Source organism: Microtus oregoni, unplaced genomic scaffold (genome assembly GCF_018167655.1).
Source record: "Microtus oregoni isolate MIOR12 unplaced genomic scaffold, Mior012 000002F_ref0000024, whole genome shotgun sequence".
Classification (NCBI taxonomy): Eukaryota; Metazoa; Chordata; class Mammalia; order Rodentia; family Cricetidae; genus Microtus; species Microtus oregoni.
In genome coordinates this window covers 65,270,954-65,298,447 of record NW_024543061.1, presented here as the reverse complement: position 1 = coordinate 65,298,447, position 27,494 = coordinate 65,270,954, and the positions used below count along the sequence as shown (strand labels likewise).

At 49.8% G+C, this 27,494-nt stretch overlaps 1 protein-coding gene across 1 annotated transcript in view; it reads right to left on the bottom strand.

The window, feature by feature from the left end:
* The window catches only part of Vwf (von Willebrand factor), a 144,896-nt gene that overhangs the window by 66,763 nt on the left and 50,639 nt on the right, over positions 1-27,494 (bottom strand). The window contains exons 11-18 of the mRNA XM_041641912.1: positions 25,530-25,666; positions 24,768-24,906; positions 23,433-23,533; positions 18,910-19,105; positions 18,075-18,290; positions 14,182-14,422; positions 7,939-8,033; positions 6,724-6,884 (exon numbers count right to left, since the gene is read on the bottom strand). Coding sequence (XP_041497846.1) covers positions 6,724-6,884; positions 7,939-8,033; positions 14,182-14,422; positions 18,075-18,290; positions 18,910-19,105; positions 23,433-23,533; positions 24,768-24,906; positions 25,530-25,666 — 1,286 coding nt within the window. The remainder of the gene's footprint in view (positions 1-6,723; positions 6,885-7,938; positions 8,034-14,181; positions 14,423-18,074; positions 18,291-18,909; positions 19,106-23,432; positions 23,534-24,767; positions 24,907-25,529; positions 25,667-27,494) is intronic.

Genomic DNA, 27,494 nt, shown 5'->3' with positions numbered 1-27,494 from the left:
TAATACAGATTTCGTTGCTAACCAAAGCTAGAAGGAAATAGGGTGGCTATCCCCAGGTAGTGAGCATGAGATAAAGACGTTCTGGGCTTATTTTCTTTTCTAGTTTTAATTTTTTCCCCAAATGTTCTTTGACAAGTAGATAACATATTTATAGCTAAAAATGGATCTCGTATTTGATTATAATTAATAAGAATTTAGTGCCCTGGAGGAGAGACTGAAGACTAGGCAGAGGAGACATATCAAAATCCGGCTCAAAGCGCGTCCAAGACACATCAAGTGACCCTCTTCCCAAGGTCACCTCTTCCAGTCCTGATGCTCTGACGTTCTATCCACAGAGGTGCTGTCCCTCCTTCCTCACCCCCTCAGGAAGTGACTCTGTAGCAGGCTACACATCCCAGGTCTGCTAAGGACAAGTGGGTGGAGAAAGAAACCAGCCTGCTGGCTCAGTGGGCTTAAGAAACACTGCCAAGCCTACCCTAACCCCACCATGGCCCACTGCCACCTCAATCAAGAAGCCGTCTTGGATACCCGCACTGGCCCGAACTCACCTGAGATGTGATCCAATGTTCTTTGATCATACACTCTCCCCTGTTACCCTCTCTTGATCCTAGGTGAAGGCCCAGAGCTGCTGGGCTCCAGAGCTACCTAGCTAGTAGGGAGAGGTACCTGGTCTAGAAGATTCTCACTCCAGCGATCTGGTGAGCTACCCTGCAAGCTTGAGCCCCTAGATCTGCAGATGAAAATAAACCCTGGGATATGTGTGTGCAAAGGATTTCCACATCAGAACCGTAGGTTGAAATTGTGGATGCACACATATATGTACTGGAAGATGGGGAAAATCCTATTCTCCACTTAGCACCACATCTGTCAGTCTCAGGAGGTGTCCCTGAGTCCCACATCCTCTAAATAATGGGGCAGAATTGGTCCAAAGAAATAGGAATATGCCAGCCCACTGTGTTCTTCGTAGTGCTTAAGCCTGGGACCCCGGTGTTTAGAATACAAGGGACTTAGGTGACCAGCAGAGAAGGCAGCGGTTTGACAGGGGCAAGGTGGGGCAGCAAACCTCCCTTCAGAGGTTCACAACAAAGACTCAGCCCTCATCCTCAGAGCTTTGTCTGGCTAGACTTCAGTCTGAAGTCTGTCACCTAGTGGCTACCATAAGAATGGCCAACACACGTAGGTTAGTGGAGATGAGCAACAAGCCTTTATGGGAAGGAACACACTGCCCTGATAGATAACCAGGTGTCTCACCACTGAAGTACATGTTCTGCCTGCCACTTGCAAGTAGGCTTGACGAGGGATTCCCAGGTCCCCTGGTGGGCATTCTGGCTGTGCTTACCTCTCCGTCCGGAATTTCTCTGCTCCCACTTCTCCTAGACAGGTCCATGTGCCCAGCCCTCTTCAATGTCCATAACACTCAAACCCCACACAGTGCTAACGACCGCCCTCCTCGGAGTTCATACTGGCTATGCACACGCTCATCTCTGCCCTGACTTGTTAGTCAAAGCACATGGCTAACTGGCAAGCTGAAGCACCAAGATCAGTCTCAGCCTTCCATACGAAGGAGCCAGCAAGGAGGCAGCCCATGACCTGAAAAGAAAGGAGGGGTTCCCAGGCACTGTGTGGAAACTTCCTGACTTCCTGAGAATCCCAAAACCTTAAAAAAAAAATCCCTGGCAACTGAGAACCACAGAAATAAAGAAGAAGCACAGGGAATGAGGGAACTGGCCCAGAAGTGGGCAAGTCAGGTCAACAGCCCATAACTGAGCAAGTCACGGTTTGGCATGAAGACACCCATCTCTGCCCAGATGTCCTTCACGAATAACAGTGGTACTGAGAGAAGACTTATGAAGCCCATAGAAGACTTTAGAAACTGTGACAGAAACTGTCCCCCACATGGGTTACCAATTTGCAATTGTTCAATAAGCATTGCCCAAGCTGAGAACACTGTCCTCAGTCGGTTCCAGGAACAATTATGAGGCAGAAAGAAGTTCTCATCACCCTTCTCTGGAAATGCCCCTTATTCCTCACCGTACGTGAGCACCATACGTATCCAGTGTTCCGCATTTGCCTCACCTGCCCTAGATGGCCCTGCTCCACCAGTATTCACAGCTCAGGGGAGCCGAGTTCAAATGCATGTCGATTAGGAGGCCAGTGATCTGAACAGATAACTCCCACTAACATGTGAACGACACTTCCTGTGGGATGTCTCATGTTGTAAGTTGTTTTTTTTAATGAAGTCTTGTTTGTTAACCAACATGAACATATGTCCATCACAGACCTGTGAGCCTGGCGAGGTGACAGATTGTGAGTAGAAGAAACATTTTTGACAGAGATAGGTTTGTTCTATCTTATAAACATTTATAACTTGATAAAGTACTCACCTAACTTGCACAAGAACCCAGAAAAATCTCTGGTGCCCAAAAATGAAGCTCACTCCTTCATGAAACCTTGTATCTTGGATCTAGTTTTAAAAGAATTCTCTACGTCTTTCAGCCAATCCAAGGACCAGGAACATGAGCATCCTTCACTGTGGCAGGATGTTCCCTAGTGCCCACAGAACCGTGTATCAGTTTGAAAGATGCAGCTGCTAGGTACATCAAAGAATAAATCACCGTCTCCCAGACAGCGTGCTACACTCTCCTCCAAGACCTAAATATCTGCAAGCCAGTGTCCTGTCCTGAGCGTTAGGGGACCAGAGGGACTGAAGGGTCCTGGCTCTGCCCTAGGCTCCTACAAAGAGCCTCCGCAGTGGCTGGAGTACAGGCAGCAGGGCCATGGGCTGTGCTCTGCTGCAGACTAGTGGCAAAGTTAGGGAATATCCCAACCTAAAGGAGTGGCTACGCCAGGCAAAAGTTTAGGAATATTTTTTTACTAAAGTAAAAGGCTGAGCCTGGGCCACCTATTAAGTTCCAGCCTGGCCTGCACTACAGAAGAAAGCCTGTCTTAAAGATTCAAAACAATCAATCAAAGACTTGAGGAGCCTTTTACCACTGTCCATGAACTTCCAATGGTAGAGGGGACATGGAGGGTCCTTAGAGGAGGAAGCGTGGTGTTTAGGTGAGGACAATGCCACTCAGAATGAGGCCAGCACCAGAGCTGACCTGTGACAATGAGATTGCAGAAACAGACTGCAATGTCATGATGTCGTGTCTCTCGTGTGTGATGGAAACATGTCTGTGTCTTTTCTTTCATTTTCATGTTTGTTTGTTTGTTTGGTTGGTTGGTTGGTTGGTTGGTTGGTCAGTTTTATTGTTTGGAGTGCTGGAGATGAACCCAGGGTCTTGCACTGACTCATATCCTGTGGTGGTTTGAATGAGAAAAGCCCCCCCCATAGGTTCAGCCTTTTAATACCTAGCCCCCAGTTGGTGGCGCTATTTGGGAGAATTTGGAGGTGTGGCCTTGTTGGAGGAGGGTGTCATTGGGAGTGGGCTTTGAGGTTTCAAAAACCCACACTACTCTTAGTTAGCTTTCTCTCTGCCTCCTACGTACCAAGAAGGATTGTGAGCTCTCAGCTACTGCTCAGCACCATGCCTGCCTGCTGCCATGCTCTGCACGACGGTCATAGACTCAAACTCTGGAAGTGTAGCCCCAAATAAACTCTTTCGTCAACAAGTTGTCTTGATCGTGGTGTCTTGTCACAGCAAGAGAACAGGAGCTAAGACACACCCCCAACTCCTATCACTGCTTTTTGTTATTTCATTTGTTAATCCATTTTCACTGTATTGGCCCACAGCAGCCTGGAAATGGAAGAAAGCAGACTCACACCACCCCTCCAGTGGCCACTCCAGAGGCGCTAACCCACTCGGTTTCTGAGACTGAGCCTCGGTTGTTTACAGACAGCTCACTCACAGTTCTTACTACATCCTATGGAACTTTCTGGCGTTTTTTAGACAGGATCTCTAAATCTGTTTGGCTTTCAACTCCACATGTATCCAAGAACAACTTTGAACATTGGATCCTATTGCCTCTACCTACAGGCATGTACCACCATCTCCCATTTCATGCTGCGAGTTGATTCCATGGCCTCCTGAACGCTAGAAAAGCACTCTCCTAACTGTGTTCCATTCCCAACTCCACGATCTTGCTTTTTAAAAGTGTTTTTGCACACATCTCCCTGTACCCAGAGCCGTTCAAGCGAGGAAGGCAGCCTGAGACCATCACGGAGGAGGCCTGTGGGATTCAGATAAAGACTGAATGACTACACCAGGGTGTGGGGTCAGAGGGTAGTGGAGGTGCTAGCTTACCCCCTGCACCCCATTCCTCTTTCAGTCTCTCTGTTCTCAGCAGATCTGTCTCCGTCAGAAAGTGATTTGCTCCCCCCCCCCCCCGCCTTGCAAGTCTTCAGAATGCAGAATCCCTGGCCCAAACCCTTGGTCTCATGCCATAGTCCTCCCTCATCACACTGAGAACAGGGAAACAGCCCTGGGTATGAGGTCTGGACCAGCAGAAGCACCCAGGCAAGATGTTCCCAGCTCCCTTTTCTTTGTGTTGTGGCCAGGAACACGTGTCGAATGCTGCAGCCAGCACACTGAGCGCACTTCATAAATTACAAGACTTTCTCTGCTTTGCCGAATCTGGCCCCGGCTATCTGCACATCAGTCAGCAACGTAATGAGGCAGTTGTGAAAATAATCCAACCTCTACGGACAGAAGCTTTTGTGAGGGGACTCAGTTGAATGCGTTTCTGAGCATGCATAGCAGGGGCTTCTGGACAAGAATGGAGCGCCTGGCAGAAGGTCTGCATCCTCGATCTGCAGTCAAGCTCCCAACCCAGGATTGGGGGGGTCTAATGCAACTGTTGTAGTTATTAATATTTAGTACTTCTTGGATGCTTTCCTACACACACACACACACACACACACACACACACTTCTCTGAAGAAACGTCCACCCAGTTTGACATGACGGAGTGTGCTAGCTACTCCAGAGGCTGAGGCAGAAGGATTGCATAAGCTCCGTAGTTCAAGGCAAGCCCGGGCAACAAAATGAGGCTTTATCTCAAATTTTTTTTAATTTTAACATAAAAGTAAATTAAATGCTTCCTGATGCTGGCATAATCCCGTAGTCTCTTTTCTTGCCTGAGGTTTCTCTCAGGTAAAGATTTCCTCTCCAGGGACACCATGGGGACAACAGTTCTGGTTATACCCTGAAACACACACAGACCTTATCTCTTGGGGCTCTTATTCCCTGCTTGTTGCTCAGACCAGAGACTGAGTTCCATTTTCCTGTAGACCCCTATCATCCTTCTCTCGTAGTGTGAGTCACACTGTCTAGTGGAAGGGCCGCTCTCTATCTCCCTACTAGAGGAAGATGGTTCCAGAATCCTCATGGGAGAAGACAAGTAGGGAGCACCCTAAAGAGAAGCGATAGAACTCTCCATTTGGGAGAGGGGACAAGGAAGGCAGTAGAGAGCAGGACTTCTGTCCCGCACATGCCTCAGTGTCCAGCCTTCCTAAGGACACGGAATAAGTTCTGGTTTCCATGACAGAACACCCACAGTTCCTCAGGCAGTGTCCTGGGCACCATCAGGGCACACTCACGCCGTCCTACCCACACAGGTGCTAGCCTCTACCGCTTTGTCTCAATCCTTCACTACATACTCTGTGTGGTGGAGAGGTAAGCCAGGGACCACAGAAAGACAGGATGCATTTGAAAAGGAAAAGTCCAGAAGCTGCTTTCTTCAAGGTGATGATAATACTGTATGTATAATATATTTGATATAAAACTGACCTAATAGTAGCAGGAAGGAGGTCATAAGGCTTTGGGTATCCTTCAACCATTGCTACCAGTTCTAGAAGATACACAGAGAAGGGGGTCACAAACAAGCATTAGACCTTGTGTGTCTTCCGGGGATATTTACAGCCCCAGAACCAAAATCATGGGACACACAGGGATGGCTAAGACCTCACAAGTCTTTTCATGGAGCCAGAAAACAAAGAGTGAGTGTAGGGAAGCCGGAGTTTGCTTGAGATAAGGCAGGGTTGTGGTGTTATTGTCAACTTGACACAATCTCGAGTCACCTAGGAAGAGGGGACAGCCAGACTGACATGTGAGAGTATCTGTAAGGCATCATCTTGATTGATAACTGATGCAGGAGGGCACGGTCCACTCTAGGTGATATCATAGGCAGGAGGGTCTGAGTTACACACAAAATTTAGCTAAGCCTGAGCCAAAGAGAGGGGGGGCAGTGAGCAGAGGTTTCTGCTTGAGTTCCTGCCCTGACTCCCCTCCGACCTTAAAGCATAGGTGAACTAAACCCTTTCCTCCCAAAGTTGCTTTTGGTCATGGTGTTTATCACCGCAGCAGAAAGTCACCTAGAACAGACATCAACACCTTCTCTTAAAAGAGAAAGTTATGGACAAGTATATGTAAATCATACACAACGATGTGTGTGTCCTTCCACCCCGGCAGTGTGGATGGAATGTTATCCTTGGGGAAATTCTAGCAGAAATGCCTGCTTAGACATGTAAGTATTTTCTATAAATAGTTTCCTTGTTTCGTAGGGCAGTTCTGTGAGCCAAGACCAGCTCTGTGGATGTCCAGTCCCTTTAGGATCAACCCCAGATAGCCTCCTCCCAGATTCCTCCCTGGATGTGGTGGTTGAATCTACCCCTTGTCCCCGTCCTTGTTTCTTCCTCTCTCTAGTTCCACAGCCACCTCCATCACCTCTGCCTACAAGGGAATGGATCAGAAGGTGCTCCCTCACCCATGCAGCAGCTCACCATGCCTGGGGGACAGAGGCAGCCAGACACACAGCCCACACTCATGCACTCCAGGTCGTAGTTCTGGCATGTCTTGGCACACTCCAGCCCTTGGGCCCGTGGGTTGTCGGCAGGACACACCAGCTTGACCATGGGTGGCCGACAGGACAGGCTCCTTTTGCCTGGAGAGAAGAAAAAGAGATTGTGAGCAAAGTCATGGCAGGTCACCCTTCTGCACTGTCCTGCGGCTCGCAGGTACCGTCACTCACTCGGGAGACTCAGAGCAGCCCACCCTCCAAGACCAGACACCGCCCAGCCTACAGTGTGCCCTAACCCTGAGTCAGGGTCTCCATGTGAGACCAGGGCTGTCACCTTATCTTTCTCAATGCCTTGAGCCAAGCTGGTGGCAGTTCTAACGACCCTAGATGTCACCTGATGGCCTTTGTCTCACATCCCTCTTGACTCTGCTCTCCCAGTTTGCACTGTGAAAATTTCCAGACTCAGGCTTGAGAAGTCACAGATGAAGGTACTAGGAGGGAGCTTGGTGGGACCCAATAGGAACACTTATGAAATAGTTACAGCTCATGAATGGAAAGGCCATCAGCCACAGGGACTCTTGAGAGGCTTTTGCTCCAAGGTCAGCCTCTCTGTAATGATGGCGGCATCACAGTATGCCATCACTGACACGCCTCTCCCTCCCTCCATGTTTTGCCCCCCACCCCGTACATTTGCCTCTGATCTAAACCTGAGACTTTCACCCCTTCCCCATCCATGTCTTGTCTTCAAACAGGACAGCAACCGTTCAGAGGCTCAAACTGGAAGCCACTGACCTGAACCCCTCTTCTTTCAGATTCATCCAATAAGATCCCAGGGAAGCGTCCTCATCAGCATGTCCATAGGAAACAAGCCGATGGAGAACAGTGGGTGCCATTCCTAGCATACCTGTCACTAACCCCAGCTGCTCACTGCACTCAGAGGACCACAGGCACACAGATTTCAGGGATTCCCTCCCACACAGGCCAGTACTGCTTGCCTCAATCACGTGAGTTTCCATGTGCAGAGATACATCTTAAAGTCACTCACACAAACGAAGGAGTCAAGGGGATGTGAGGCAGAGCCAGACCCCTGTTCGAATACTGCACACATCAGACAATACAGCCAGCTCTCTCCCCCTACCCATGGGAAGGAGTCTAGATAGGAGGGAAGAGAAAAGCCTTTCAGAGCTACAGTACTCACTGCGGTGAGAAAAGGGGCTGCTGAGGACGATGTCTGGCAACAGGCTTCCTGGGGCGCCGCTCGTGGTACAATGCATAAAGCCATCTTCACAGTAACTGCAGAGAAGACACCCCATCTTTTGCTGAAGTTTTCTACACACATTGCCCCTTTCCTCGCCACCCACCCACCCTGGTCACTCTGCTCCTCCCACCAGGACTTCCCATCCATAACTCTGGGAAGTTTGACCTGCCAATGTCACCAGTGATGGTCACTACACCAAGCCCAGTAAGTCCCTTCAAGTAATTTTCTTATGTGATGTCCCTTTGAACATCATCATCACTGGGCTACTCTATTCTCTTGGAGAATAAAACCATCTCCATTGCATTTTCCCCCACTTCGCCGGTTGCTCCTTCTCAGCTTCAGCTGTAGCTCATGCCTCCCCTTGGGCATCCCGAGCTTTCTCCTCCACTCTGCTGCCACTCACACCCAGCTCTCATTACAGAAATGCCTCGTTCACTTCCGACAGTGACCCCCTCTGAGCCACAGACCTGGATATACTAATGTCTTCTTTATAGGTCCCTTTGGTGTCTCAAAGAGACTGCAGGCCCAGTGTGTCCGTACCAGACCCCAGGCTTCTTCCAAGGCTGATCTGTGGACTGGTGTCGCCACCCATTCCATCTGACTGCCTCTCAGACTCTAGGCTTCCTTCCCCTGCCCCTCTACGTCAGAGCCACCACAATCCAGGACTTTGCCTCTGACATTTTGCTTCAGTTCCTATGTGCTTGTTACTTCTCCTGCCAGTAGATGAGACGCCGTCACCTCCTGCCTGAGCCATGCAAGTGTCTCCTAACTCATGGCTTTGCATCTATTCTCACCTCTCTCCAGAATACTCCTTTTGGAAGCCAAATGTCTTTTCAAACCCCAACCATGATTGTGTCCCACCCTTGCCTGAAATCCCTCAGGAGTGTCCCTCCAACAGACTTTCCCGTAAAGGGCAGATCCGTGAAATATGATTCCCGCCTTCCTCCCTCTTCTCCAGCTTAGTGACCATCTGTGAATCTTAAGGTGCATTGTTCTTTTTAAACCCAAGGGCTCTTGTACACAATTTCCCCAGAAATAAGGTCACTCCTACCCAAGACATATAAGTAGACACACACCCACACCACACATGCACATATGAGCATCAATCGTACACACATAAACACAAAGAAAATATTTTAAGTTTCTACACAGCCAAGAATTAACTGAGTGATCCCTACAGAGCGGGAGACAAGCTTTGCCAGAAACACATCTGACAGAGTATGTAAAAAAAAAAATACTAAACAATAAATGAACAAACAATCTAAAGAACAAATGGGCCAAGAACACACAACCAGATCTCAAAAGAAATACAAACATTCAGTAAATACATGAAAAATGTTCAACCTCTTTAGCCATAAGGGAAATATAAACCTAAGCTACACTGAGATCCTAGCTCACCCCCAGTCAGCGTGGCAGTGATGATGAAGCCAGGCAGGTGCCTCATACCTGTAGTCCTGGCAGCTGAGAAGCTGAGGCAAGAGGGTTGCCATGAACTAGAGGCAAGCTGGGGCTACCAACTGAGCTCCATGAAACCCTGTCCCCAAAAGGCCAAAAGAAAATAAACATAGAGAAGACCTGGAGAGAAGAAAGAGTCTCCCACACTGACCATGGGGTGCAAATTAGCACAGCCACTGTGGAAATAAGCACAGAGGAGCCTCAAGAAATTTAAAACTACAACGACCAGGGGTACCAACCCTGCTCTGCATCTCTGAAGGACTCAGTCGACATCCAATAGAGATACCTACACAATGCTTTTCAGAAGAGTCGAGCCATGGCATTGGCCCGGGTGCTGAACAGGTGAAGTAAGACACACACACAGTGAAGTATTATTCAGCCACGAAGAAGAATAAATTCAGATCTTTTGTGGGAAAGTGGATGGAGGTGACTGTGCAAAGTGAAGCGATCACCAGCCCAGAAAGACAAGCGAAGCATGTTTGCTCTCATGTGCGGAACCTAAGGAGAAGACACTGAAGCAGAGAGGGAAGACTGGGATGACAGGGGAGAAAGAACGAGAAGGAAGAGAGAGCCGTGTACATGCAAAGTACAGCAAATGCACGTTTGAAAATGCCATAGCCAGGCTCAGGCCTTGGCACAATTAATATACACTAACGAAACCCTGTGTGAAACAGCACAACACGGCTCAGAAAGCTGGCGACCTAAGTAAACGGACACCCTTTGCGTATGGATCAGCAGGCATTACGGTAGGACCACAAGTCTCTGCAAGAAGTCACAGACAGAACGCGTCCAAACCAAATCCCAGCGGCAGTTTCTACATAAACTGAGGTTAGAACTTACATGGCACTTCAAAGAGCCCTGAACAGCAAAACAGTCTTGACAAAGAAGAAAGATGGAGGAGCCACAGTTTCTGGTTCCAAACCTATTGCAAAGCAGCAGTAATTACAACAATGTGGACTGGCAGATAGACAGGTATACAGACCAGCTAAGTAAACAGCTCGGAAGTCAGCCGTCGCCTAGACGCTCAATTGAATTTCTACACCAGTGCCAAGACATGGAAAGGAATATATGCGGTGCCGGGAAACCGGAGTTCCATCTGGGAAAGGGTGAAGCTGGACTCTAACCTTACACCATATCCAAAACGTGAGCGCCAAACGGATCAAAGATCTGAACATCAGTAAAGTCTTTGAAGGAATCATCAGGGTAAATCCTCATGACTTGGGATTTGGCACTGATTTCCTGGCTAGAATACAGAATCTTAAGGAATAAATTAAAAGAATAGATAAATTGATTATATTAAAAACATTTTGCACATCAAAAGGGACTAACAACAGAATGGGAAAAAGTCACAGAATAGGAGGAAGTGTTTGCATTCGTATATCCAGAATATACAAAGATCTTCAATAACTCAATAACAAAATAGACAAACTACCCAATTCAAAACTGGCTGAAAGATTCAAGTAGTTATACAAAAAATAATCTATAAAACAACAGGAGGCACATGAAAAGATAGTCAAGATTATTAATCATTAAAGAAATGCAAATCAAAACCACAATGAGATGCCATATCATACCTAGTAAGATAGCTATTAGAAATGGGAAGGCTTGGGAGATGCCTCAGTGGGTAAAGCACCCTGCTCTATAAGCACAAGGACCTACATTTGAAAGTCCAGAACTCTTATAAAGGCACACATAGCAGCACACCTGTAATCACAGTGTGCCCATGTAGAGATTGAAGAAGACAGAAGAGTCCCAGGAGATCACTGTCCAGCTACTTTGGCACATGCAAAGTAGTAAACCACAAAAGACTCGGTTTCAAATAAGGCGGAAGGAGAGGACTGGCACACAAGGCTGTCCTCTGACCTTCAAACATGTACTGTAACAGATGGATCTGAACTCTCACACTCACCGGGAAGGGAGAGAGAGAGAGGAGAGAGAGGAGAGAGAGAGAGAGAGAGAGAGAGAGAGAGAGAGAGAGAGAGAGAGATTGTAAAGAAGAAGATGAGGAGGGGAGAGGAAGAAGAGGAAAGGGAAGGGGAGGAAGAGGTGGAGAAAGAGGAAGAAGAGGAGAAGAGAAATAAAAGGTGCCAGGGAGGTTGTAGAGAAACAGTTACCCTGGTCCAGTGCTGGTGGGAATTTCAATGCTATGGACTCCGTAAAACAATAATCTGGTAGTTCTTTGAAAGGTAAACAGAATTACTATATGGTCCAGCAGCTGCAGTCAGGGATATATACAGCTCCACCAAATCTGAAAGCACACACTCAGATACTTAAACACCAATGTCCATGACAGCACTGTTCACAACAGCAAGGAAGCATAAGCAGCCAAATGTCCACCAACAGATGAACGGATAAGCAAAAGGTAGCGTGTATGCGACGCATACGCACAGAGGGATACCAGTCAGTCATTAAAAGAACGGGGTTTGTATATATGCAGCAACAAGAATGAGCCTTGAAAACATTAACGTAAGAGAAAAAAAAAACAGATGCAATGAAAAGCATGCGTGTTGGATGCCCCCACTCATATGAGATATCTAAAGTGAATATCTAAAGAGAGCCGCAAATGAATGGGGTTGCATTCACAATGGAAAAGTCAAGAGGCTATCACTAGGCTGGGAAGCAATGAAGAGTTACCATTTAATGGGCACAGTTTCTTTCAGGAGCACAAATGCTCTAGAGACAGGTGGGAGGAGTTGTACAGTTGTGAACGTACTTCCTGCCACTGGTACGCCAAAGAGGCTCAAAGGCAAGTGTCGCGTCTTTTTAAAAATCTTTCCGTTGTCAAGAGTCTGCATGTGTATGCGTGTTTTGCATGTATGTGGACACACTTGTGCGGGTGCGGGTGCATGCTTGTGTGCATGTGTGGAGGCCCGAGGTTGAAGTGGAGAAATCATCCTTGATTGCTCTTTTTATCCACGGAGACAGCATTGCTCAGCCGAGAGCTCTTCAACAAATCTGTCTAGCTGATTTGATCTGGAGATCCCCGTCTCTGACTTCTGAGCTGTCATTACAGGTCAGACCTACTCAGCGTTGGCATGGGCTCTGGGCATCCCAACCCCAGTCCTTAGACTTGCACAGCAAGCTCTTCAGTTGCGGAGCCATCGTCCCAACCCACCATTTTACATCTTTCTTAATAATAATAATAATAATAGGCAATTGCTGAGGGGTGAAGCAAGCTCTACTTGCCCGCTAGTGTTTTAAGGTCCCGGAGGGAAACATTTGAGAAGTGTTACCAGGCAATCCTTTGATGGAGCTAAGGCCAAAAGATCTGGCCAACAGCATGCGCTGTGACATCTGCCTTCTGTGTCCCTGGGGTCCACATGCACAAAGTCAAGCAATCACAGGTGGAAAACATTCCGGAAAAAATGAACTGCATGAGACAGGCCTTGCTCCCTGTACTGCCAGGGCAGAGCAGTGGGACAAGGAGACACAGCGCTTACCAATGTAGGTGCTGAGCACCATCTGGAGATAACTTAAGTACACAGGAGGACGGACATGGGTCATGCGCAGGTGCTATGCTAGTCCAGGTGAAGGATTCTACGGCCTCACACTCAGGACTTGGTCCTCTCCTGCTCCCTAATTCATGCCTCTTAGTGACTCCCATTACTCTCAGGGCTAGAGGGATTCTCAAATTCCATCCCCCCCAAGTTAGACTACGGGGTACGTCATCCATCTACATTTCCTCTCGGAAACTCAGTCCGTAAGGCCAGCATCTCCACTGCACTTCCAGGGAGCACTCTTGCTACCTCCTGTCACTGTCCTGAGCACCTGCAGGGTCATCTCCCACCCTCTGGCACCTTCTTGTCCAGGCATATCTCCAGAGGCTCTGGCTTCTGGCCTCTGTTCTCCATTCCCCCGGGACAGCTTGCTCCAGGGCCTCACAGTCTTCCTGTCAGTGTGGTCAACATCTCCTCACAGTCTCCAGAACCCACTCCCTGAAGCTACACTTTCTCTTCCTTGTTCTCTGTTCACATCCCCTTCTAAGGGCCCCAAGAATCGGTCCTCTTGTGTAGTCTAACAGTCTCTGACCCTGACTCCAGGAGAGGTGGGAAGACCTGACAGATGCATCACCAGCTCCTGGGGAGTGGGTGAGTCTCAAGAGACCAGATGAGTTATTGGGAGAAAGAATGGATACAAAGTGAGGCCGCTTCGTGTACCATCCATGTCTCCCACATGCCGTGAGACTGTCTCCAGATGCAGATACTCAGGCCGGGAGATTTCTCTCAGTCTCCAGAACCAGAATCCAAAAGAAACTTCTTATTCTATAAAAGATCCAATCTCTGGGATTTAGTTAAAGCAACTTAAAACACACTAACAGGCAAAACACCACGGACGCGAAACCGCTTTGCCATCATCTTCTCATTCAAGTGTACTCTATAAAGAGTCTGAGAGGAGGGGACATGGGACAGCTCTGTTTTCCTTTCTAGAGAAGGAAAGTGAGGCCTAGCATAGAGAGAGGAGAGTACAACTCAAGAACTCCCAAAGTTGGCATGGAGATGCCACTGTTTACTTCTGGACCCTGAAGACTTGGGAGGACTCTCAGCTTCGCTTTCACCTTGGTATGCAAGTCCGGACAAGCCACTTCCCTTTGAGGCCTCAGTTTCCCCATCCATGTGAAAAAAAAAAAGATCTGAAGAACCATTTTCCTGTCCAATTCTACCACCAAGGAAGTCATCACCGTCCTCCAAGGCATCCAGACTCACTCCCTAGCTGGCTGGCTGCACTTACCACATGGTGTGGTGGTCGGAGAAGATGTCTGCAGGCTGGAAGAGCTCCCCGTCATAGTAACAGGGACACTGGGCCTTGGGCACACAGTCCCCTCTTTCATCCTGGTAGAGCCCTGGCGGGCAGAAGCAACCCTCAAGACAGACGTCACTGCATTCCTCATCCGGGTAGGAGAGGGAGCGGCAGGTCAGGTTGCAGGAATTGCCGCACTGCAGGTACACCTGACCCTGTGGGCAGCTCAGTGCTGGAGACAGGAGATGGAAGAAGGCATCAGATTTGACATTGTACCTTGCAGCTGTGACCACTGCTACAACTGTATGGTTGTAACCATCCCTTCCCCACTCTGAGCAAAAGTGTGTCTTCAGGTGCAAAAATGTACATCGAAATTATGGGTACACACACTTTCTCTCTTTACCCAGAGAGAGAGAGCAGACTTTCCTTGCCTGCGAATCCTCCAAATCTAGAACATTAAAGTCCTGGTGAAATGGGAGTGGTGGGCAGGAGCATCTCCCCGGAGAGAAGGACAGCGGTGGCTACAATTTCTGAGAACCTACTGTGTACTCTACTCCTAACAAGGTTAGGTCCTATCACTCCCTTCTGGCGCCCTTACACATAGACGCCAGCAACAATTGAGCTAAGAGGCTTAAGGATCTGGCATCTCTGGGAGCAGAGGTGAGATCTGAGCCCAACTCTCGGCACCCCTAAAGCTCATGCTCTTACCCATCAAACTTCAAGAAGGGAACAGCCCCTCTGCAGACATCCACATTACAAGCCTGGACACTTACACCTACCCACAGCAAAGTGGACAGCCTCTGTCTGCTCACAGACCTCACCCCTACCCCGATGCAGGGGCTTTTGAATAGAAATGAGAAATACTATATGGCTATGCAGAAGAAAATGCTAAGGCAGCTAGAGGATGGATTCTGTACCCCATGTCCCCATGTTCGAATCACAGCTCCACCTCTAGTTAGCATGACACTCGGACTGCCACCCTCCATGGAACGTGGCAACAGTATCTGTTGGGTCTCTGTGTAGGTTAGATGAGGCAACCTGTCACAGACGCTCACTGCTATTGTCATTGTGACATTGAAAGGGAGTCCCAGCCCAGATCAGCAGGCTCAAGATGGGAGTCATGTCCCAGAGAAAGATCTTAACCTCAGAAGACCTGAACCTCCCTTCCTGTACTGCGGCCATCATGCACCTGTAGTCTAATGAACACACAGATGACAAAAGTCTTTATGGGATGGTAAGAAGGGAAGGGGGTGATGGGTGCCTTTTACCCTTGCCTGTGGGTTGCTGTCCAGGAAATGAGAGCTGTGCTCTGGGCAGAGTCTTCCCAAGAACAATAGAGCCTTCCTTCTCAGGAACAGTCCCTTTCTCCAGCAGATACCACAGACAGAACATCCCATAGAAGCTGTAAAAGGTATCCCCGGCCATGAACTTCTGAGGAGACCCTGAGCCTCTCCCTCCTACCATCACCTCAGCTCTGTATCTTAAGTTAGCTGGGAAGACAGATGATTTCCTAGTCACGTGAGTCACTGGCTTGCTTTCTTCTGGAGGAGTGGAGAGGCTGAATGTACAGAGGGGAGGTAGGGTGATACTGGGGCAAGCTAGACCACAAAGGCAGCAACTCCCTTCATTCCGCGTCATGCGCAAGGGCACTTTCCATCCAGTGAAGAGCAGTGGGAGCCAAGGGCTCCCCTCTCCACATGCAGAGCATCTCCAGAGCTGCCATCTAGGCTCATCGAGCTTCTCCTTGAGCCTTCCTCCTTCAGAAAACCATGCACCCCTCAGTTAAGCAGAGATGTATGTCTATGCCAGGGCTGTGTGAGGCTCGGGGACACCGAGTCCATGCCCTCAGGGGTCCGTGGTCTCGTCTTCCCAAGAGGAAATAGCCATTTTACAAGGACAAAACAATGTGTGTGCTGCCCCTGAGTCTCTTTGGGGCATTACACAAAAGCAGCCACACGGCATGTCCTTGTTCCTTGATTGCTCCCAGTAATATTCTTCGGAATGGAAGCAGTGGTTTGGGAGCTCTGTCCATTTCTCAAGAAGACAGAAAGAGGTTGGGGACCAGGAGACAGTAAACCTAGGCTTCTATAAGTGAGGAAAGTCAGAGACTGGAGCCCAGGAGGCTGGCCCACTCTCTTTGGGCTCAGAAAAGCAAGCCAAGGCCATCTGTCACATAACTCACAAGGGACAGGTCCCTCTTGTCCTTAAACATCTCCTTCCTGCCAGTCAGCCCCACAGCTCTCTTAGAAAGGCTCGGGAGTCTGTCAACTGGAGTCGCTCCTATTCTCTTGGTTTAGGTTTTGTTTTGTTTCATTTTTCTAGACAGGGTTTCTCTATGTAACAATAGCGACTGTTCTGAAACTCACTCTGTAGATCAGGCTGGCCTCAAACTCAGAGATCTACCTGCTTCTGCCTCCTGAGTGCTGGGATTAAAGGCATGCACCACCACTGCCTGGCTAGTCACCCCTATTCTTAGCCGACTCACTCTGCAACACAGTCAACTCATTGCCCACGCTTGCTTCTGTGGAGGTGAAGAACAACTGCCCCTAAGAGATGAAAGAATGTTCCCGAAGGCTGCTGGCCTTCAGAGAGAATGCCCTGCATTAACACAGCCTTCTGAAGCCACTGCCCTGCTGACAGCTGGTGCGGAATTCCTGATACTGGTGGGCAACAGAAGCGTGTTCACAAACAGCGCACCACCGACTGGCTCCCCCATTGCTAGACGGTAGACACAAAGAGGGGGACAGTGGTGAAGGGCTCGGGGTCACAGAGCAGCTAGACCACAGGTGAAGTTCCAGAAAAGCTGGGGCTCCAACCTTTGGGCTCCCAGCATTCCCTCCATCCAGGGCTACAGGGAAGAGGAGGGCACAGCATGTGCTCCTTCATCCCACCACCGTTCAACATATGTTTCTCTCTGTAAAAGACTGCTCAGACTAAACACAAGCTTGCAGGACAGCAATATTAACACATGTACTTCTCATTTTGTTTTCACCACTGCCCCTAACTCCTGTTTCCCTGCTTCCGTCAGGGCAACCATTGCAGTCTCCAAACACACCTGCCTCACTCCAAAAGCCAGAGTTCCGCCTTTGTTCCTCTCCCAGACTGCCTGCCTCATATCCCCATTCTGCTAACTTTTCTCTGCCTCAAATGCACCTTTGTAGAACTTTGGTCAAGAACACCCTCCCCCGAGGGTGCTCCTCGGCTACCCCTCCCCTCCATCCCCTCACTTCATCCCTCCTCCACGGGAGGTCTCAAAAAGCAAGCTTCAAGATCCTATCTCCCAATTGTCCGAGACCAGACACTAGCCAAATGTCCCCAGAGGAACGACAGCAAAGAGTCTTAGGGTCCAGGGCCCACAGGGCAGGAGCAGAAACCAGCTCTGATGGCAGGAATCTACCCCAGAGAGGACAGATGCATAGTCAGCTGGAACAATGACATTATTCAGCGCTGCATAACTTTATACAATGCCAAAGACGTGGGCCAAAACTCACTGGCGTCTTGACCGAAATGATAAACAAAAGATTCCTGCATTCCAAACTCACTCCACGCATATGGTCTTTCCTGACCCTACAAGGAAGGAACACTAGGTGGCAGCAGTTACAGGCAATCTCAGCTAGGCACCGGCTCACGACGAAGTTTCATGGCTTTGGAGTAAAGGGATCACGCTTCTATGCAGGAACCCACGCCACCACCAGACATGAGCAGAAGGCAGGAAAAATAGCTGCAAATGAACCCTAGATCCAGGTTTGTCACTGGGGCCTGTTTCCAACTGAAATAACTCAAAGAAAGGGTCTTTGAAAAGGACAGGTGAACACAGCCCCAAGATGTGCCAGGAGAGTTTGAGAGGGTTGCGGAAAGGAGGTAAAGTGCTTATGGGCACTCACCACAGAAGTCTGGCTCCCGCCACCCGATGTGAATGCCTTTTCCGGCGCATGCAGCAGCATAGTTGGCCACCGCACTACACAGGCAATCCCGGCCATCAGCGCAGGAGCAAACATCATAACGGCAGTTCTGCAGGTAGGGCAGAGGGCTGACTGCGTGGTGGCAGGCCTCAAATTTGGAGGACATCAGGAGCGTGCAAGCCTCCTCCGCAAACCTGGCTGTTGCAGAGAGAGAAGAGCCAGTGCGGAATAAGATGCGGGCATGCCAAGGCCTCTGGGGTCAGTTACAAGGGATTCTCACATCCTTACCCCACCCCACCCCCACCCAGGAGCAGAACCTTGCTGCCTTTTCTGTAGACAGTTACGGCAAAAGCAAGTCTCTCTGGCTCTGGTTTCTGGGTCCAATTCACTGCCCTGCGTTTGACTCAGTTACAGGTAAAAATTCATTCCCACACACCCTCTGCCCTGAGACAGGGATCAGAGCAGCAGAAGCTCAGGAGAGCAGAGAGGTTGCGGGGCTGTGCTTACACAGGGCCACCGCAATGCATATTACACAATAATTCCACCCTAGAGCCCGTTGCTGCCCTAAACTGAGACCTTCCCGGTCTAAATATTGTGTCTAAGAAATGACACAATATTCTCTTCTTTTTTGGGATTCCATACATGGAGGGTGTTCAATAAACAGACTTTAAAAAGGAAATTAGACAAATGTAGATATGGTCAAACACCAGTGGTGAAAACAAGGGCTGGGCCAATGGTATCTCTGCCTCCCCCGGAGTATACTGTCCCATGGAATGCCCGGAACAGGGGAGACCCCTGGGCTCTGGGGCTCACATACTCAAGCGTGGGTTCAGGCTGCACGGATCGCTGTGCTGTCTGTGCAGGTCCGGACAGTCCCCTTGAAGCTTCCAGGAGTTTCCAAAGTCGACCACCATGGGCTCCACGAGGCCTGCGGGCGTGAGGAAGTCGTCGCCCTTGTTGCCATTGTAATTCCCACACAAGCCGCAGGTCTTCCCAGAGTAGACAGGGGACAGCTGCAGAAGACAGAAGACAGACAGCTGTCCCCAACCGCAGCAGGGGTCTCGCTTAGCTAATGAGATCGTTTCCCCGCTTGAAAAATAATTGTCTATGACAGCTAAGCTCTGGGCTGCAAACAGGAGGGAAGCTGCAAACTACAGAGTCAGGGTACCAGCTCTGTCCTTGCTCTCCAGTCGCTGGGCAGAGAGCAGCCAGCCATGATCACTCTAAAAATTATATTATTAATTAATTAATACATTATAATATATTGTATATTAATATGTTTATTTAGAAATATATTGTTGATTTTACTTTTAATTAAGAGTATATTCATAATAATATATTCTTATTTCATATATATGATAAAGTCACTTTGGAAGGCACAGTAGAGGCCCAGAGAGAAAAAGGACACGCCTAAGACCCCAGAGAGAGTGGTAGAGCTGGGAAGAGCAAGCAGGTTGACTGCTTCAAATTCATGTGCTTCCTGTACCCATGTCCATCAGGGGACATGGCTAAGCAACAACGAGATGACGTGTGAGCTGTCCCCTGAGCAGGTATCGGTCACAAGTGGGCAAGGCAGATAACGGAGTGCAATCCAAGCCCCATGGAGCTCGTGTCTGGTGTCCAGAAGCAATGCCTTTCTTCTAAGTCTCCTGCTGAGGACATTGGGGGTCAGATTCCATTCCCATCACTCACTCTCTGATCAGATCTCAGGGGTGAGCCAGAGGTCTGAGCCCAAAGTGCACATCCACGACCAAGTAGTGGCGTGGAGGCGGCCTTTCCCCAGAGCGGGGTGCTGATGGTTTCTATGGGGCAGATTTGGGGAGGTGGTAGGAACCAAAGCCGAGAGTCCACTCTATCTGTGGGTTGTTAGTAAGACCGGGTGACTCTCCTGATGTCCCAAAGCCTCACGAGTTAGGCCTGGACTCCAGTGGTCACCTCTGGGAGCCCCTTCCAGCTTCCAGCTGTGACTTAACACAGTGGTTCCTGCCCCTCCCCTACTTTATTTCTCTCCCCAGGCTTTATTCTAATAGGTGACATTTAGCCTTGTTTGTTTTATTTATTCTCCGTCTTCCTCATTAGAATTCAAACTAAACGAAGCAAGCATTTTACTGCCGTTTCTCTGTGGGCCTTCATCGCCTCTAATACAGTGGTGTCTGTCTTCTGTTCAGGTGGCAGTAACAAAATGCCATAGATTTGAGGGTTATAAACAACAGAAACGGTATCATCTGGAGGCCAGGATCTAAGGTCAAACCCCAGCAGATACAGCAGTAGCAGGGTACCTCTTTCTAGATACCAGCTTCTTGCGGCAAGGCTCATGGTGGAAGGGGCTGGCTGGCTCCTTGGAGCTCCTTATAAAGGCATTAATCACATTCTTAAGGGCTGGCCCTTAGTGAGTTCATCCCCGGCCAAAAGCCCCTACCTCCAAACACCATCACCTTGGAGGGTGAGGACAGCAACACAGGAAATTCACTGGGATACCCTAATATTTGTCAAATTGAATGAATGGGTTGGATGAATAAAAAGATAAATTGCCACAAAAAGAGGCTCCCTCCTGATACCAGATGAAACAGACTGTCAAGGCCACCTGAGCAAAGTGGCAGCAAGCTACACACCTTCATCCCGCCTCCCCCTCTTCTCGGCATCTTTCTCTCCTCCCTACATCAGGTGCCCCCAGGCTCCCAGAGTCCCCCGTGGCCACTCTCACTTGCCTTCCCTCAGCCGCTTCAAGCATGTTTTTTCTCTGTGTCCTCTTAGTCTATCTCAGGGGACACCATGGTCAGGGGTTGGAAGAGAGGGTGAACCCAAGGACACTGACCTTGGACACAGACCCTACAGTGTCTCAGCTCTGAGAATTTCGAGAAGACACTATCTGAAATAGGCCCCCCAGCTCTGTGACAATGGGGACTGACCCAGGTCCTCCTAGTACCTGCTGAGGCTGAACTTGGCCTGCATGGGAGTCACCTGAGCTGACTGACCATATCCCCGCTGCCTGGGGTCAAGGCATGCATAACACACACAGGTGGAAAGAGATTAAGGGCCCCTGCAGCACCTTGAACCCCAGGCCTGCCGGCCTCCAGCCAGCTCTTCCCCCAAGCTCCAGGGGTCAATTCAAATGCTCTCAAATCCTCCTGCCCCTCACAAATGCACCTTTTTATGGCAAAACCAACAGTAGGATATTCCCATGGGCCTCGAGGTCACCTGACCTTGTCTTGCACCTTAGTCATGTTTTCTTCTCTTCCTTTTAGCCAAGATAATCAAATCCCACTATGGCCATTTCTACAGCTGAAGGTCTAGCTTTCTTCTCTTCAGAGAGACAAAGAACAGAGCATTTTGAGGTAAAGGCGGGCAGCTGATCAGGAGGGGAGGTACAGGAGTAGAAAACACACTAAGCGGCACACCCACCCTGCACCTTGTGGATGCTGGGAAGGTAGACTCCCAGCAAGCACTCCCTGGAGGCCTGGTGAGCAGAAGGCAAATTAGACCCAGGCCCGGAGACCCAAGGTCTGTAACCACAACCTCCACCTGCCAAATCACCGTGGTTCTAGCAGAGCCCCATCTCTAGCTCTGACTGGAAATGGAACAAGAGGCTCTCGTGCCTCCTCCTGCTCCCTGAGCTATGGCTAGAGTCATTTTACGAAAGAAGAATGGAGTTCATGTGGATCCCTCTTGGAGGCTCTACAACAGGAGAGTGAACGTCGCCACATGGGAATGGAAGAACAGCATCTCGTAGGGACTTGTAACTCCCACCATGGAGTTACACCCAGGACACTGGGGAGCAGGGACCCCAGGATGTGGGGCAGGCTCTTCAGGCATCCTAAGTCTGCCCTAGAACATTGTTTCTCCAAGTAAGGTCTTGGAGCCCATCAAGGTCTTTTGAGGACCTTTCTAGGTGTCTTCGAGACTGAATCTTTTTTTTTTTTTCTCGAGACAGGGTTTCTCCGTAGCTTTTGGTTCCTGTCCTGGAACTAGCTCTTGTAGACCAGGCTGGCCTTGAACTCACAGAGATCCACCTGCCTCTGCCTCCCGAGTGCTGGGATTAAAGGCTTGCGCCACCACCACCCTGCGAGACTGAATCTTTTCGTAGCTACATGACCTTTGCTCTTGTCTTTCCCTTCTCATTCTCATACAAGCACCCAGTGGAATTTTCCAGAGGTCCTGTGACATGAAATATTGCAGCAGATTGATTGCAAGTAGACCTGAGAATCCAGCTGTCTTCTAGTAAGTGAATCGTTAGAGAGCTGCGCAGCCATGCGCAGCCATGGCTCTCTTCTCACTGCTAGTATTGTCTCCTGACCCCGTCTAACTTATTTTTCCAAACTGCTTACCAATGTCTACTAGGTAACAAGGTTTAGCGTTAATTCATGTTTTAGCGTCTCTGGGTTAACTTTTCTGCTGTTTGGGGTTTTGCTTTCTGTTTGTGATGGGGTCTTACTGTGGAACTCAGGTTGGCTGAAACTCACTATGTAGCCCAGGCTGCCCTCCAGCCCCTGTCTCCTCCTCCTTGGCCCTAGGATATGTCACTCTGCTCAGCTTTGACTTAACCATTAATCTCGGGGTCAGTAGATACAATCTCACTGAAGATCTCAGGGACCCTCCTCAATCATTCTTAAGAATCTAACAGCATCCCGAGACCAGACAGTGAGGACCATGGTCTAACGGAAGGACATCAGCCAGAGAACTAACTCTCGTTGTTTTGTGACTGAGTGTGGGCTTCTGGTGTTCCTCCATGTCCCCTGGCTGTCTCCCTTATGAAAGAGCACTAGCGAGAGTCATTCCTGCTTTGCCCACCTGCCAGGGACTTTGCACGGTCAGCAAATCTGAAAGCCCAGTAAATATACGTGTTACTGTCCAATCTGATTAGACAACCCATCCAGAGAACATGGCCCAGGCATACATCAGTGTAGGAATGTGGACGATGCCCCCTGTGGCCTTCTCCAGATGCTGTAAGGGAGGGTACCCGGTCTGAGCTGAGTGCTCCAACCTGGTTCTTCCCTTGCTCCCCACAATGAGTGTCCAGAGATACCCCTTGATCCAAGGTCTCATTGCAGTGAGGAAACTGGCCAGTAAATCCTCCATGCCAGTCCTCCAGGATGGACATCCATTCTGGAGATCAGCACAGTACCCAAGCCCCAGAGGGAGAAACCCCAGGACCAACAAGGAGCACCCAGAAAACATACATCAGTTTCTCATACAGAGAGAGGCCTGTTCCTTGCTCTGGGGGTGTGAAGGTTGAGGGGAAAGAAATTCTTCTCGTACCACACAAAGCCATTTTGCCCAGAGCACAAGGGGTACTTTGTAAAGGTCGGCTCCAGAAAGGCTGGAGCTCAGAAAGGGACCTACCTTAACCAGCAGCCGCCCGCGGCCATCCCAGTCCATCTGCAGATCTTCCCCATAGCTGAGGCGTACAGAAGCCATCACCGTGTGCTGGATGCGGAGGTCACCTAGGAAAAAGGACAGGGCGGGTGTAGGTTCAGGTAGGGAGGTGACAGGTGTGCTGTGAACCTGTGATGTCTCAAAGTATCATGTCAAAGACGAGCAAGGAGTGGAAGGCAGATAGGCGTCCACGAGGCTAGGGGTTGGGGGGCAGCGCTCTCTGGAGGAATGGTTAACTGGGTGGATAAAGGTAAATAAATTCCCAGAGGAGCCCGTGGGCTGCCACAACCTGTAATTCCCCTCGTGGACGTAAGAGGGCAGCAGAAGCTCCAGCATCCTCTGTGCTGGTGTTTGTCAACTAGAGTAACCTGGGAGGAGGGAACCTCACTTGAGAGGTTCCTGCACTTTGACCTGTAGGCACGTCTGTCTATGACATTCTCTTGATTGTTGTTTGATGTGGAGATGCTACACCCGGGCAGGTGGCCCTGGGAGCTATAAGAAAAGGAACCGAACACCAGGCTGGGGAGCAAGTCAGCCTTCCTCCTGCTTGAGTTCCTGCCTCGACTTCCCTCAGTGATGAACTATGAGGTGGAAGTGTGAGATGAGATAAATGCTTTCCTCCCAAGTTGGATTTGATCAGGTTTTTGTTTTGTTTTTTTTTGTTTTGTTGTTGTTTTCGTCATAGCAACAGAAAGTGTCTACAACAATCACTAAACCTGATGCTTGAGCATGCTGGGCCCCTGTTGGTGCGCAGGCTGGATTGCAGTCCTCCTGGCTGAACCATGCTGTGTGTAAAGATAGAAGCAGCGGAGTCTGCTGCTGTGGGAAGGTAGGGATGCAAATATAGCTCGTGCCTGGCCTCGGAACCATTCATCAGCTCTCTGGGGGGGTTGTTCTCAGCAAAAACACACATGAATACACAGTGTGCTCCCTCACCAGGCTCATCCATTGTGCGCCACGGAGGAGAGATCCGAAAGCCACTCTGAAGGTTAAGCTTGGGAGTTGTGTGATAGCAAGTCAGTTAATGTGACCTGGGAAAGTTTTTCTCGTAAGGCACTTGCTCCAAGTGGCATCCTTTGAACTGACCTTTCTTCAGTCGCCCCTAACCTCTCAGCTGGGTCGACTTCTGCCTCAGGAAGCCCTTGCTTACAGAGACACTGTACCCAGGACACCACCGCCTGCCCCCCAACCACCACCAGTTAAATCTCTGTCACGTTCCCAGGAAAGAAAGGGGTGTCCTCAGAGGGCAGGGACAGATGTTGAGAAGATGCTACAGTATGGAGGACAGGGTCGTGAGCTCACCTTGCAGTAAAGGAATCTGGACATCCTGGCCGTCAATGGCCACTCCCCCTCCGTGTTTCAGCTTCACAAGGCTGTTGTGCAGGGCAGACAGCCGCACAGTGACTGAGCGGGTACAGACAGCATCAGGGTCATCGGCACACTGACAACGGAGATGCAGAGTGACCTTTCCACAGCCCCTACCAGCTCCAGTACCCAGCCTCAATTCTAGAGGGCATGGGCCTCTAGAAGAGCACACTTCCGTTCTCATAGATGCCGCAAGTATGGGGTGCCCAGGGCTGTGCATGAACGCCCTAATCCAAGCCATCCTCCCACCCATTCCCATCCTTGCATGTTTTTTTTTTTACAATGAATCTTAAGCCCTCAGCTCTCCTTATTCCTTGGGCCTATTAAACCCCCCAAATCAGAAACTTCCCCTAGGGTAGAAGTCCTACAACTGTCCCCATCCTTGCTGGATGTACCTGGAGAGTGCACACTTGTCTAAAGGAGAGGACCCTGCAGCTCCCCACCCCAATCCACCTTCAGTTTCAAAGAGCAGAGGTTTGGGGAGGCACACACTAGATCTGAGCGGCTGACCCTCTTGAAGAACATGGTAGCCATCCCCCAGGGGCTAAGGAGAAAAAGATGGACTGGGTTTGCATGGAATCCCTGAAGACTGGAGGAAACGATTCCTCCTGTGCACAGGATGGGACTCGAGCCTCCAGGACACTGCCCTCTCTCCACGAGGCTCCGCAGGCCTCCTGAGAGGTGCCCCGCCGAGCTCACCTGCATGGTCTCTATGACGATGGAGAAAGCATGGTCTTGGCAGTCCTGGGCCAGCAGGTACTGGCAGATGCCACTGAAGGTGAAGTACCTGTCGTCGAAGCTCTTGAAGTGGGATTGGCCTGTGACAAGACACTCTCCTGGAAGGACCCAGAAGAACGGGTTAGGGGAGAGGCTCTAAGTTGGCAAGGGGGAGTACACATAAAAACAGGGTGTCCCCCTCCCAGAGTTCCCAGGTGTCTTTTCCCCCAAGACAATCAAAACTAAATACTGGCAAAGAACTGCAAATCAATAGGTTTCCACTCTCACACAGGTTGTCCGAGCTGGTCAGTGCCCCCTTTACAAACAGAACGTCTAAGAAAGATGGTTACAGAGCTAAAATAATCTGTGGTGGTGTCAGGGCCGGAACCCGCAGCTCCTGCCCCTCAAGCCCACTCCGCGGGCCCCAAGCTTCCCTGCTCAGGGCCAGGTCAGCTGCAGATGACCATGACAGAGCTCTGCTCAGCAGAATGGGGGAGACTGCCTAGAAACACGGTTCACACTGAAATGGCCTGCAGAGGGGTCTGGGGACAGCCCCACTCCAGGAGAGCCATGAAAAGCCAGAGACAGAGGAAAGAAAAAAGGCAGACTGGCTCAGTGTCAATCAGAGGCTCCATTCCTTCTGCTGGCCTAGCTCACAGGGAACCTGCTCAGGGCTGGGGGGGGGGGGGCAGGGGCCAGGAGGCTTTCTGCATACACATGGCCAGGCAGCTCTGTCCTCCACAAGGCCAGCTTCCAGCCCAGGCTGATACATCTGCAGATGGGGACTCTACATGCCCCCTCCTATACAGCTGTGACTTTGTCTTCCAAGGGGTTCATCCATGAGCTCACATTGTCCTAGAAGACGTCTATGCAGAAGAGGCCCAGCCAATGTCTCCACCCAGCTTGGGGAAACTCTATCCTCAAAGCCTAAAATGGACCCTGGGGCTCAAACGGGCATCATGCTTTCTTGCCAACTTTTAGCTGAGTGTTTTTGCCAGTTTCTCTCATCTCCACCATGAGAAATTGTAGAAAATGCGTATAGAATTCTGTAGAAGTTGTGTCCCAGGAAAGAGTGGCTTCTTGCCACCCACTACCGTTGACTCCACACAGTCAGGGCTAGGTTCTCCACAGCACAGCCTGACCTTGGACAGTCCCCTCAAAGGTCTGCAGCTCCACTTGGGACCATCTCCAGGGCTGGTGTTGAGGCCTATGGCAGCCTGGATGTCCTGAAAGGCTGTAGCGTGAGTCTTCCTGCCCACATGACAAGGACAAGAAGCAGAGGACCTGAGTGTCTGCCCCCTCATTAGTATTCTCAGTAACAGGAGGACTGGGCCAGGTTAACTGTACAACTTTGAATTCAAGTGTGGCTCTGCCTTGAGACTATTTGAAGGTCAGGTATAGACAAGCAATCCCAGTGTCTCTCTGTCATCCCTTCCAGTGACTGGTGACCAGTGACCAAAACCAGCCTGAAGAACATGAAAAAACCAGGTAGGCCCTAGCTCACTCTCCTCCTATACCACGCCCTGCAATGGGGCAAGAGGGGAGCAAAGCTGGGAGAAAGCTGAGCAGCAACACGATGGGGCCAGGGGTCACCCCAACCCATTGTGAACATCCTGGAATCCAGCAATGTCACAGAAAGGCCTGTCTTAATGAATATTTTTTTCTAAAGTCACCATGGTTGAACAAAGAGCAACGTGGCCGCTTGTGTCAAATGCCTTGACCTGGCCGCGGTGAAGTGGGTGGGATTCTTCCCCCAGACATCTCCATCCTCTCGGGAACACTCTTATCTGAGTGCGAAGCTGCACTTTCACTCTCTCGACAATGCCCGGGGAAGGAAGGGTCAATGAGAAATCACCGCGACTATTGGAAAGGAAAACGCTCAGCCTGGAATCTAATCCTCTGATCTGGCTTCCTGCTCTGACCCTGCTGATTTCTTTCTCAGCAATC